Source organism: Seriola aureovittata, chromosome 11 (assembly GCF_021018895.1).
Source record: "Seriola aureovittata isolate HTS-2021-v1 ecotype China chromosome 11, ASM2101889v1, whole genome shotgun sequence".
NCBI classification, from domain to species: Eukaryota; Metazoa; Chordata; class Actinopteri; order Carangiformes; family Carangidae; genus Seriola; species Seriola aureovittata.
The window spans coordinates 859480-872923 of record NC_079374.1 but is presented as its reverse complement, the minus strand read 5'-3'; the positions used below and the strand labels follow the sequence as shown (position 1 = coordinate 872923).

At 42.5% G+C, this 13444-nt stretch overlaps 2 protein-coding genes across 2 annotated transcripts in view; both read right to left on the bottom strand.

Moving 5' to 3' along the window:
• The window catches only part of ccdc141 (coiled-coil domain containing 141), a 38128-nt gene extending 30818 nt beyond the window's left edge, over positions 1 to 7310 (bottom strand). Inside the window, exons 1-3 of the mRNA XM_056389501.1 lie at positions 7274 to 7310; positions 2534 to 2962; positions 163 to 285 (exon numbers count right to left, since the gene is read on the bottom strand). Coding sequence (XP_056245476.1) covers positions 163 to 285; positions 2534 to 2704 — 294 coding nt within the window. The 5' untranslated portion in view covers positions 2705 to 2962; positions 7274 to 7310. The remainder of the gene's footprint in view (positions 1 to 162; positions 286 to 2533; positions 2963 to 7273) is intronic.
• A 1048-nt stretch (positions 7311 to 8358) lies between these two features.
• Positions 8359 to 9936, bottom strand: LOC130178042 (trace amine-associated receptor 7e-like). Its single transcript, XM_056390124.1, has 2 exons — positions 9728 to 9936; positions 8359 to 9169 (listed from the first exon to the last, which is right to left on the bottom strand). The coding sequence occupies exons 1-2, from the start codon at positions 9892 to 9894 to the stop codon at positions 8359 to 8361; spliced, it is 978 nt and encodes a 325-aa protein (XP_056246099.1). The 5' UTR covers positions 9895 to 9936.
• Positions 9937 to 13444: the final 3508 nt, after the last annotated feature.

The window sequence follows — 13444 nt, the reverse complement described above, 5'->3', positions numbered from 1 at the left end:
AAGCTAATTTATTAACATTACCTGATTGGTATCTAGTTATCAAATAGCTGTCAGCTAACATGCATTAGCATTAGCATACAGAGTATAGCAATGTGCTAACAAGTATAAATAATCAAAACCATCAAAACCTGTAATTGATTGTACGTGTTTTCGTGTCTGTACCTTGAGTTTCTCCAGCAGCTGCTGCTGCTCCTGGATCAGTCTCTGGTTTTCCTCCTGGTTCAATCCGATCTCACAGAGACCCGGATGGAACTGGACCAGCTGGAGGTGGACCAGCAACCCACTCTGAACACAAACACACAAACACACAAACACACGTGAGTCGAGATACAAAACAGCCTGTTCTGTCCTGCAGTACTGACACGTGACCGTCTCAATTTGATGACTGACGAACAATGAACCTTGTTATAACATGTAACAACAGGTACTGTATCTTTCTACATCAACCTTCTGGTTATAACACGATAAGTTGTTGTTTTAGTTTAATTGATGAGGTAATAATAGATAATGATCCATGTGATGAAGATGGTTAGAGTCTGTAAAGTGTTAATACTGTCTCACTGTGTTCTGGTTTGTTTTTGTTCCCCACACAGCGACATGGCGACGCTGGAGGTCAACATGGACTGCATGTATCTCTGCACACGTGTGTGTGTGTGTGTGTGTGTGTGTGTGTGTCTGTGTGTCTGTGTGTCTGTGTGTCTGTGTGTTTGTGTGTGTGTGTGTGTCTGTTGCAGCATTCCTCAGGATGATACAGTATCTCTGGTATGTTGGCTAAAAAGGACTCAACATGACACGTGTCAAGACACGCGCGCACGCGCACACACACACACACACGCAAGCAAGCACGCATGCACGCACGCACACACTTTAAAAACACTGTCAACAGCTCCAAAAACTATTATCACACACACATGCACACATGAACATATTTAAATACACATTCCCCTTCACACACACACACGCACGCACGCGCGCACACACACACACGCACGCACACACACACACACGCACGCACGCGCACACACACACACACACGCACGCACGCACGCACGCACACACACACACACACACACACACACACTGACAACAGCAGCATCAGTAAATAGTCTGTGCTATAACAGGAAACAGCACATGGACAGAACAGTGACTGACTGACGAGGCTCAGAGCTATAACCAGCTCAAGTCAGAGCTAACAGGCTACAAGCCAAATAAATACCCATAAAACTAATAAAAAACTTACACCGAGCTAACATTGACACTGAAGCTAAAGTCAAAGCTAACAGTCTGAAAATCAGGCTAATGTTGTGAAAGGTTGAAAAAGAAAGAGTTTAATGGCTCATTTCATTTGAATCTAACAGTGTAACACTACAATGAAGTTAGCTCACTTACATCAAGACTAATAACTGTCCAAAACCTAGCTAACAGTTGCTAACAAAAACAAAGCTATTTAACGACACAGCTCACAATAGTTCATGTAACTAAAACTGAAGATCTCTATACTAACACTCATCAGCTGAATCTAATTTTAACAGCTAACATAAACCTGAACATTCAAAATGAGCTATTAGATAGAAATGAGATATACTCCTCTACATCAGTGTTTCTGTTTGGTTAAGAAGAACTACTCACAGTGTCTGTCAAGAAAATCAGTGGACAAAACGACTGGGTTTATAAACAGATAAATATGGAATCTGCTCAAGATTTATTTTTAAAATGTGACTCTTGTGATTTGATCTCTACCAGCTGACTTGTTCTAAAAACAGGGGGAAATCTAGATTCACTATAAAGGACAAGAATTCAGAGTTTCTGAATAACAGCCTGTTGACAACATAGTTGAACGCATCCTGAAGTCTCTGCTCCTGACTGTAGGTAAATGTTACCTACAGCTAGTTTCTAACTTTAGCCTTAAGTTACAGTTTAGCTAACTAATGTTAGCTAGTTTCTAACTTTAGCCTTAAGTTACAGTTTAGCTAACTAATGTTAGCTAGTTTCTAACTTTAGCCTTAAGTTACAGTTTAGCTAACTAATTATTGCTAGTTCCTAACTTGAGCCTTATCATTGTTATTATATCATAGTTATTGTAGCTGATCACTGCCCACGGTTATAACATGAAGCTGAATGGAGGAGGTTGAATGCATCCTGAAGTCTCTGCTCCTGTGTATCACACAGATACTGTAGGTAAATTTAAGTAGCGGTAGCTAACTATATAGCTATACACTTTACTTTCTTACCTTCAGAGCTTCTGAATTAGATTGTGTCAAGTATCTACAGATGAACGCTAATGTTAGCTAGTTTCTAACTTTAGCCTTAAGTTACAGTTTAGCTAATTAATGTTAACTAGCTGATAGCTCGCCCTTTCATTTACAGTGTTAGCTTGTCATTTCATGACCAATATAAAATGTCATATATGATCTAATGTTACAAATACTGGAGCTCAGTCATGAGCTGGGTTGTTCTGGTCTGGATCCACTGGGTTTCAGTGAGTTAATGTGCTGTGTCAGTAAAGATGGAGGACTTGTTGTTAACCACATACCCTGAGGACAGAGACAACAATCTGTGATTGTCCGGCCTGGATGGCGATAGTGCTGAGGGTGGTGAAAGACGGAGCAAGCGTCGCGTTCCCTCCTCCTCCTCCTCGTCCTCCCATCATCCCTCCTGCCTTCTCTTGTCCTCCACATGTCTCCTCAGTCTCTCCAGTCGTCATGAAGGAGACTGAACTAAGATCCTGTTGGAAGCTGGGAAATGAAAAATGTCTGTGTTTCTACAGTGAAGTTTTCTCAAAGCTCCAGTTCTGTTTTCTTTATTCAGCCACTCTTCCTTCAGTTTCCTGCCTTATTCTTCTTTATATCCCTTTGTTTTCATCGTGTGATCCAACATTGGTGGACAGTGTGTGTTGGTGTGGATCTGTCCTCCAGCTGTATATCAGCTGCTGGAGTTTCCTCTTCTTTAAACACTGAATCTCCTGCAGAACACAGAGAGCAAAGCTTCTATGTATTCAGTGATTTCTGACCCTTTCAGGGTAAGGGATAGATATAACCAGTTATTATTTTATTCAATAATCTTCACATTTGAATCTGAACAGAAGCTGCAGATTGTTTATTTGAACAAATGAAGAAGCAGCAGCTGCTTTGGTTTCTAGACGACACTGACTGTGGTTCTCTAACAGGTATAAATAATAATATATATATAAATAATATAAATAATAATAAATAAAGTAAAAGTAAAGTATCAGAATCACACACACGAACAAGACTTTACAAGGCTCTTTAAACTAAAACTAAAGGTTTGATTAATCGTTCGTAATCATGTTGGTTCTCTCTGGTCCGTGTGTTTATTTCTATTTGTCAATAATCCATAAATAAAAGCTCTTTGACTTATTGATAAATGGATTGGATTTTTTCAGGATGTAAATGATCATATTCACAACCTGATGAGTCAAAAACTGCATTAAAGGTTAGTACGTGATTGATACTTTTCTGTAATGTTACACTTTAATGAAATGGTTTAAAATGTCGACATGAATAATGAAAATGAAATCCCTGATGAACATTCAAGATCAGAAGAACAGATGAAAGTGAGAGTAGATGAGATGAGAAATGATGGAAGTCAAAATAAATAAACAAATTATTAATAATTAATTAAAATTAATATTATGTCAAGTGACTGAATAAAGCAAACCAATGATGAAGTGAACATTATAACAATACTGAAATGATAATTAAGCAGACAACACATTAAAACCAGTTTACTTGTTTAATATTCATTTATTCTCATTAATCATGTATATCATACAAAAATATAATGGTATATAAATCATTTCTGTGAAACTTTCTTCTGCTGCACTTCAACATGTTAACAGGATTTACACTAACATTTTATTACGCATCAATACGCTGTGTAACCATGTAATAACTGGTTTATTAACATATTGTTAATGTTATTATATGTTACAAGTGTTTATTACTGTTCAGAATTTATACTGCATATTAAAAAGATATAAAAAGAATAAACATTATCAGTGTCACAGGAGTTAGAGCTGTTAATAAACACACTGATACTTACAGCTGAATTACAGTCTGTTATAAACCAGTTATTACATGTTATTGCAGCTCATAAATGATGAATGTGTTAATAAGTTTCTTATTTCAGAGATGAAAAGTGTAATAAAAAGTTAAATAAGGATTGATCACAGAGAGAGACCTCAGAGTCAGTGACACAGTAAAGACCAGAGACCAGAGACCAGAGACCAGAGAGACCAGAGACCAGAGACCAGAGAGAACAGAGACCAGAGACCAGAGACCAGAGACCAGAGACCAGAGAGACCAGAGACCAGAGACCAGAGACCAGAGACCAGAGACCAGAGAGACCAGAGACCAGAGACCAGAGACCAGAGACCAGAGAGACCAGAGACCAGAGACCAGAGACCAGAGAGACCAGAGACCAGAGACCAGAGAGACCAGAGACCAGAGACCAGAGACCAGAGAGACCAGAGACCAGAGACCAGAGAGACCAGAGACCAGAGACCAGAGACCAGAGACCAGAGACCAGAGAGACCAGAGACCAGAGACCAGAGAGACCAGAGACCAGAGAGAGCAAAGACCAGAGAGACCAGAGACCAGAGAGAGCAAAGACCAGAGACCAGAGACCAGAGACCAGAGACCAGAGAGACCAGAGACCAGAGACCAGAGACCAGAGAGACCAGAGACCAGAGACCAGAGACCAGAGACCAGAGACCAGAGAGACCAGAGACCAGAGACCAGAGACCAGAGAGACCAGAGACCAGAGACCAAGAGACCAGAGACCAGAGACCAGAGACCAGAGACCAGAGACCAGAGAGACCAGAGACCAGAGACCAGAGACCAGAGAGACCAGAGACCAGAGACCAGAGAGACCAGAGACCAGAGACCAGAGACCAGAGACCAGAGACCAGAGAGACCAGAGACCAGAGACCAGAGAGACCAGAGACCAGAGAGAGCAAAGACCAGAGAGACCAGAGACCAGAGAGAGCAAAGACCAGAGACCAGAGACCAGAGACCAGAGAGACCAGAGACCAGAGAGACCAGAGACCATAGAGAGCAAAGACCAGAGACCAGAGACCAGAGACCAGAGACCAGAGACCAGAGAGACCAGAGACCAGAGACCAGAGACCAGAGAGACCAGAGACCAAAGACCAGAGAGACCAGAGACCAGAGATCAAAGACCTAAGACCTAAGACCAGAGACCAGAGACCAGAGACCTGAGACCGGAGACCAGAGACCAGAGACCAGAGAGACCAGAGACCAGAGACCAGAGAGACCAGAGACCAGAGAGACCAGAGACCAAAGACCAGAGAGACCAGAGACCAGAGATCAAAGACCTAAGACCTAAGACCAGAGACCAGAGACCAGAGACCAGAGACCAGAGAGACCAGAGACCAAAGACCAGAGAGACCAGAGACCAGAGATCAAAGACCTAAGACCTAAGACCAGAGACCAGAGACCAGAGACCTGAGACCGGAGACCAGAGACCAGAGACCAGAGAGACCAGAGACCAGAGACCAGAGAGACCAGAGACCAGAGACCAGAGACCAGAGATCAAAGACCTAAGACCTAAGACCAGAGACCAGAGACCAGAGACCAGAGAGACCAGAGACCAGAGAGACCAGAGACCAGAGACCTGAGACTGGAGACCAGAGACCAGAGAGACCAGAGACCAGAGACCAGAGAGGCAAAGACCGGAGACCAAAGACCAGAGACCAGAGAGACCAGAGACCAGAGACCAGAGACCAGAGACCAGAGAGGCAAAGACCGGAGACCAAGACCAGAGACCAGAGACCAGAGGCCAGGGACCAGAGACCAAAGACCAAAGACCAAAGACCAAAGACCAGAGAGACCAGAGACCAGAGACCAGAGACCAGAGAGACCAGAGACCAGAGACCAGAGACCAGAGACCAGGGACCAGAGACCAAAGACCAAAGACCAGAGACCAGAGACCAGAGACCAGAGACCAGGGACCAGAGACCAAAGACCAAAGACCAAAGACCAAAGACCAGAGAGACCAGAGACCAGAGAGACCAAAGACCGGAGACCAGAGAGACCAGAGAGACCAAAGACCAGAGACCAGAGACCAGAGAGACCAAAGACCGGAGACCAGAGAGACCAGAGACCAGAGACCAAAGACCAGAGAGACCAGAGAGACCAGAGACCAGAGAGCGGAGACCAGAGAGACCAGAGACCAGAGAGACCAAAGACCAGAGACCAGAGATAACAAAGACCAGAGACCAGAGAACAAAGACCAGAGACCAGAGAGACTAGAGAGAACAAAGACCAGAGACCAGAGACCAGAGACCAAAGACCAGAGAGACCAGAGACCAGAGACCAAAGACCAGAGACCAGAGACCAGAGAGACCAAAGACCAGAGACCAGAGACCAGAGACCAAAGACCAGAGAGACCAGAGAGAAGAAAGACCAGAGACCAGAGACCAAAGACCAGAGACCAGAGACCAAAGACCAGAGAGACCAGAGAGAACAAAGACCAGAGACCAGAGACCAAAGACCAGAGACCAGAGACCAAAGACCAGAGAGACCAGAGAGAACAAAGACCAGAGACCAGAGACCAAAGACCAGAGACCAGAGACCAAAGACCAGAGAGACCAGAGAGAACAAAGACCAGAGACCAGAGACCAAAGACCAGAGACCAGAGAGACCAGAGAGACCAAAGACCAGAGACCAGAGACCAAAGACCAGAGAGACCAGAGAAAACAAAGACCAGAGACCAAAGACCAGAGAACAAAGACCAGAGACCAAAGACCAGAGACCAAAGACCAGAGACCAGAGACCAGAGACCAAAGAGACCAGAGACCAAAGAGACCAGAGACCAAAGACCAGAGAGACCAGAGAGAACAAAGACCAGAGACCAGAGACCAAAGACACCAGAGACCAAAGACCAGAGAGACCAGAGAGAACAAAGACCAGAGACCAGAGACCAAAGACCAGAGACCAGAGACCAAAGACCAGAGACCAGAGACCAAACACCAGAGAACAAAGACCAGAGAGACCAGAAAGACCAGAGACCAGAGACCAGAGACCAGAGACCAAAGACCAGAGACCAGAGACCAGAGACCAGAGACCAAAGACCAGAGACCAAAGAGACCAGAGACCAGAGACCAGAGACCAAAGACCAGAGACCAAAGACCAGAGACCAGAGACCAAAGACCAGAGACCAAAGACCAGAGACCAAAGACCAGAGACCAAAGACCAGAGAGACCAGAAAGACCAGAGACCAGAGACTGTACCTGAGCCACGTCTCCCTCCTGCTGCTGCTGCTCTGACTGCAGACTCTCTGAGGACTGAGAGGAAACACAGCTGACAGAGGAGGTAAAAATATCACAGAGCTGAGTGACAGAGAGACACCGGCTTTCCATAGGCAAACTCTCTCTCTCTCTCTCTCTCTCTCTCTCTCTCTCTCTCTCTGACTGACACTGTGTAAATATATCAGCACATGAAGAGGAACCAAATGAAGACATGAAAATCAAACCACGAATTACACATTAACGACCACAACAGACAGGTTAAATAGAGATGACACCATGGGTCTGAATCCAACTTCTTAAATCTATTATCATTAAATCACTCTCCTGTTTCTTATCTTATCCATCCCTTTACATTTAATTCATACTTTTCCCTATCTCCTCCACAAATCTTTCAACTGTTTTTACATTTATTTTAATCATCTATTTTATTGTTTGTCTTCAATTTGATCTTATCCTGTAAAGGACTTAAGTGACTGTGTTGTGAAAGGTGCTGTATTATAAATCAAACTTATCATTATCATTATTATTATTATAATCATTATCATTATTTTTTGTGACCAACGCAGCAGCTGTTAGCTAATGATGGTCATTATTATTCATTATTAGTGTCTAACTACAGTTTTAGGCTGTATTATATATAAATATCTATATATATCTATATATATAAAAATCTAGTATGGCTCATTAAAGTGACCTGATGTGTAAGTGACAGTGGCAGAGAAAGGGTTTTTAGAATTAGTATGTATTTTCAATATAAGCTTAATGATGATGGTTAATGATGAAAAGTGGAATGTGAGATGTTCTGGGTGTGTTCTTTGAGTCATCATCTGAACTGTTCAGAAATCCAGTTTCAGGTTCAGATCACTCAGAGAAAGATTTCCATCATTACAAAATCAGTCTATAACAGTGATTTGATAACAATTCTGTTGAAGTTGCTATTAAGAATGTTAATATGATCAAATAATACTATGTTAATTCTGTTCTTCATTCGTTTTCCTTACAAAATAACAAAAATAATCAATAAGAGTACCGTCGCAGTACCAATCCCAGAAGGTTCATCAGAGTCTCTACAGGACGTTGGCCTCACAGGATCCAGGCTGCAGGATCTGAAGAGTGACAATGAGTCTCACAGCTTTTCTGAACCAGGGGTAGAACAGGGCGTAGAGGAGCGGGTTCAGACAGGAGTTAAAGTACATCACAAAGCTTATGAAGGCCTCAGTGGAGGAACCCACCAGGATGTTTCCACCCGACATAGACAGACAGTAGTACGGAGAGTAACAGATCAGAAACACAGCGACCAGAACCCCCAGAGTCCGGGCCGCCTTCAGCTCAGACCTCCTCACCATCAGAGTCATCGAGTACCCGACTGTGATGGCGGCAGTGTGAGAGCGCATAGCACGAGCCTGAGACACCGCCACTGCAAATACTTTCATATACAGAACTGTGATGATAGCGATGGGGATAACGAAGGCGACAGCGAGGTCCACGTCTCCCGCCACGTTAACCACACACTCTCCGTGGCAGGGATTATACCTGCCCGGTTGTTTCAGGTGATCATACATGATGGCAACGCTGTAGACAACAGAGCAGAGCCAACACAGACACACAGCGGCTGTCACCACCCTCACAGTGACCCTGGTGGGGTAACGCAGGGGGTCACAAATCGCCACGTAGCGGTCGATTGATATGAGGACCATGCTTCCTACAGAGGCGGAGATCAGGGTGTAAGGCAGGAGGAAGTACAGAGCACACATGAGGTCTCCCAGGACCCAGCAGGTCCCCGTCATGAGGATCTCAACCGGGATCACAAGGAGGCCCACGAAGAAGTCCGAGACCGCCAGAGAGAGAAGGATGAGGTTGGTGGGGGAGTGGAGCTGCCTGAAACCACAGGACACCAACAAGGTGATGAAGAAACAGCAGCCAAGAATCATTCAAACCACAGTTCATCACAGTAAAAGGCCACAGCTACAGGCAGCAGCAGGTTCATCAGACTGAGTCAAATCTACTTCAACCCTGTGGTGAGTCAGTGAACCTGTGGACACATTTGTAGTTAGCATTAAAATAAAAGTCATCAGGTTACACAAAAGAAAACACAGATGCAAAGTAGAAAACTCTGAAAGTCAAAGTTCCCACGCTGTGAGGGACCCTGAAGTTACAGGACAGAAGCTGGAAAAACAGGGAGACAGTTCACAAGTTAAATATTAAATGATTGAAAACTTCAGACCACTGACATTTTATTTTGACATCAACAATAATCCAGTGTTCCCTGTGGTTTCATATCAACCTGTGAACCTGTAAAACTCTGATGAGTGGAGATTATTTTCTACAGAAACTCAACAACACAAGCTGTGGATTTAAACATGGTTTCATCAGCTCTTCTTCTTCTTCCTGTGAATCTCAGGACAACAGTGGATCTGCACTCAGGTGTGCACTTACCTGAAGTGGGAGATGGAGATGATGAGCAGCAGGTTGAGAGCGGCAGTGAGCACAGAGATGAAGAACAGCAGGATGTAAACGAGCAGAGCCTCAGAGTGAGGAGGCTGTGGCCTCCTGCAGGAGGTGTTGAGGAGCTGTGGGAAGCAGAGCTCAGCCTCTTCCATCATGAGAGGAGCCGAGTGACCACAGCTCTGTCTGACTGCTCCTTTATCTCCTCTCCCTCCTCCTTCACTCTGTGAATCAAACTCTTCATTCGCCCAAAGTTTGATCCTCTCATGAACCGCCCCACCACCCCACCCCACCCTGTCTGAGACCACGTCCACATCAAACCGGTTCAATCTATTAACTTTGTGTCTGTGTCCATCCTGAGAATTACCTTTAATAAAACCGTGTCCAGCATGTGTCACAGTTAAAGCTCCTCCAGTGTAAAGGTCTGTGTCCATGTGTAGTGTGATTATAGATCAGCTCTAGCTTCTATATTAATACTGTGAAAGTATCAAAGCCTCAGTCCACAGAGAAATGCACACAGCCTGTATTCAGAAACTGAGCCTTAAAACCAGCCGTCAGGACTTCTGGAACTTTGTGATGTCACAACAAAGCAGTCACCAAGCCCCGCCCACCTGGACCCACCATCCAAACCTTGCAGGATTTGGTTTCTCTGAGAGTTTTTACCTGAAATCTGAGATATTTTTGTCACATCTTTATTAAGAATTCTTATTAATATTTTGTTCGGCCTCTCCAACAATCTTTTAAGATTTTAATCTTTTTAACACTCTTCTTCAATCGTTCGTTTACTCTTCATGTTGTTTGATGAGTCACACTTGGACTGAAAATCATAGACTGTAATAAAGATGGATGTTGCCTCTGTGATGTCACCCACAGGTTTCTGAAGCTCAGAGTGAGCTGCTCCACCGTCACCATCTTGGCAGTGTCTGACTCCGCCCAACTCCTGGCCAATCCAAGAATGGGCAAAGAGGAGGGGCGTGTGTGACTTGTGTCAAGCATAAGCTCACCCACCTGTCACTCAAAGAGGCCACGCCCACAATCCTCCATAACTTTAGTCCTTAATAAAATGTAAACAGGTGAGTTATATAAACAGGTGTCGTCAAGGAGGAAATTAGCTCTAGAGACCAAAACAGTTTTCTATATTCTCAGTGCTACTGGATTTTCTTGTATTATTAATAGCACAGTCTGAAATATGTAACTGATTAACAAAAACACTGATTATTATCTATTGTTATTTTTGTGCAGGGAAAGCAAAGTAAATAAAACTCCCACTCAGCCTGTTCGTGGCCAAAGATGGCCACCTCCTGTTTGCATTCCAAAAATGCTAATTAATATATATTAAAAGATTTTTTCACTTTCACCGACTTGATTTTTTAAATTTGCATCAGTCCTGGTCATGGTCACCAAAATTTCATTCATATTCAGAATTATAACCCTTTAAATGCCTGTTAGATCACATAATGCTAATGATTTATAAAGGGAGAAAAGCAAAAAAATCACAATTTTTTTTACCAAATAATAAATGCTACCTGATTTATTTTTTAACCATCATTGCAGCTAAATGTATGTCAATAATTAGCAGTATCAATGATTCTTATGCATCATTACTTTTTTGTACAGTGACAGAAAAACATAAAAACTCCCACTTAGCATGTTTGTGGACAAAAATGTCCATCTCCTGTTTGCTTTTGCAAAATGCTACACTGTAAAAAATAATCCTTATTTTACGGAAAATAACTAAGTTTTCTAACTAATTTTCTGTTTTTTAAAATTGTGAACTAAAATGACAGAAATGATCTGTGAATTAACAGCCAAACTTGTATTTTAAGCATTATGCCAATGATAATGAATTACATTTATTTCCCATTTCTGTAAAGAAAAATTACTGTATTATTTATACTGTATTTTTCTGCTTTCTTAAATTAAATATAAATCTATGTAAAATGACTGTAATTAAAAATGTAGCTTGTTAATATAAAGGTTAATGTCCATACGAACAATTTAAAGCTCTTCTCTGTAATTTCAGGGTGAATCTTATTAGTTTTACATTTATGTGACTTCTACATTCAAACTTTGTGATTCTGGATGAAATTTAACAAACTTTTTTTCATCACATCAAACATTCAAACTTCAAACAAAAAAGTTTGAAGTACTGGAATGTATCCCAGCATGCACTGAGAGGAAAGCAGGAAAATGGTTTATCACAAGTCAACTCAGACTGTTGCACTGTCCTCACTGAGCTATGAAGGATTATTTTACATCTCTACTATAATTTATACTTGTTACTAAATAAGATTTATCCACCTCTTTATGATGCAACTTGTCTTGTGACAGTGAAGTTCACCTGCACCTTCATTCACAACTGGATTCTAGTTTTAATTTGTCAGTTACAGTTGATTGTAAATTGTTGAAATGAATGCAGTTTTAATGTGACCAGCGAGTCCTCACGGTCCCTCTGGACCACGTGGCCACCGGGTGAAGACGCAGAGCTGGTTGCAAACGGCCTCCACCAGGCGGCTAACACTGGCCCAGTTTGCAGGGCCCGAGTTCAGTCCAAGAAGACAGCTGAGAGATAATCAGAGAACAGTTTTCACTTGTCTATTGTGCAATGTTCTGTCACCTTCTGTTTGTCTGTTTGTCACCAATAAAGATTAAAAAATGCTAAGGCTAGCTATCCAGCATGTTATTTTGCATTCTTAAGGAATTGATAAATTTATCCAGCAAGTTAGCCCCGGCTCTGTGTCAACTGTTTGTCCCTGTTCTTTTTCACCAAGAAAAAAAAAAAAAAAGCTAATGCTAATGATGGCAAACTAGCCCCCCCACTTCTCGTTTTGCAATCTTATAATTAAATTGTTAAATTCATTCATCAATGAAAAATTCCAGCAAGACAGTTTCTAATGCTACAGCTAATAAAAATGGGAGAGCTCTATATACTGTAAACATACATTGCTGCCATTATCATTGTGATCAGTCATTATTGTAGACAAGAAGCTAATCCTGATGATCAGTGCTAATGCTAGCAAGCTAGCCCAAATTCTCTGTTCTATTTGTCCCTGTTTTTTCACCAATAGAGAGAAAAAAAATGCTAATGCTAACGAAAACGGCGTCTAGCTCGGGCCCAGCAACTGGTGAGGTTCAACAAAGACACAGGGGAAGAAGAAATGCTTTGTGGACGTCTGTACAGAGATAAAGAGCAGAAAACTGTAAAACTCAGTGTGCAACATTCCCAGTGTGTGACACTGACAAGTACAAATTTCCTTGTCACTTCAGTGTCACACACTGTGGGAACTTTTGACCAGAATTTTACAATTTTCTTCTCTGTATCGCGACACAGATGTTGAAAAATCCATTTCTTCTTTCACTTTCAATCATGGCTGATCCCCTAACAGTAATGTAAAGTGGTCACAACATGGTGAACCGATCAAAGTGTATTCACTCGGTCTACTGGGTCCATACAATCTCAAGTTACAGTCATTCGTTACAAAATTAGCCTGAAGTTACTGACGTCACTAGCTGTACAAGAGCCGAGAGCAACAGAAACAATCCTAGTAACCGCTAAAACGTCTGTCCACAACGTCAATATCAACACCTGAAATGTTTGTCAGAACAGTTTATCAGTCATTGCACTGATTATACTTTTAGCTAAGACCTAACATTGATGCTACTCACCAGGCTAACAGGAAAGTTGCCATCTCAGCATCAAACCGCATC

Bases quoted from the DNA above. Each gene is read 5' to 3' on its own strand.
- LOC130178042 (XM_056390124.1), bottom strand. From the start codon at position 9,894: ATGATGGAAGAGGCTGAGCTCTGCTTCCCACAGCTCCTCAACACCTCC. The intron at 9,170-9,727 runs GTAAGTGCACAC...CTGTGGTTTCAG, and splicing joins ATCTCCATCTCCCACTTCAG to GCAGCTCCACTCCCCCACCA.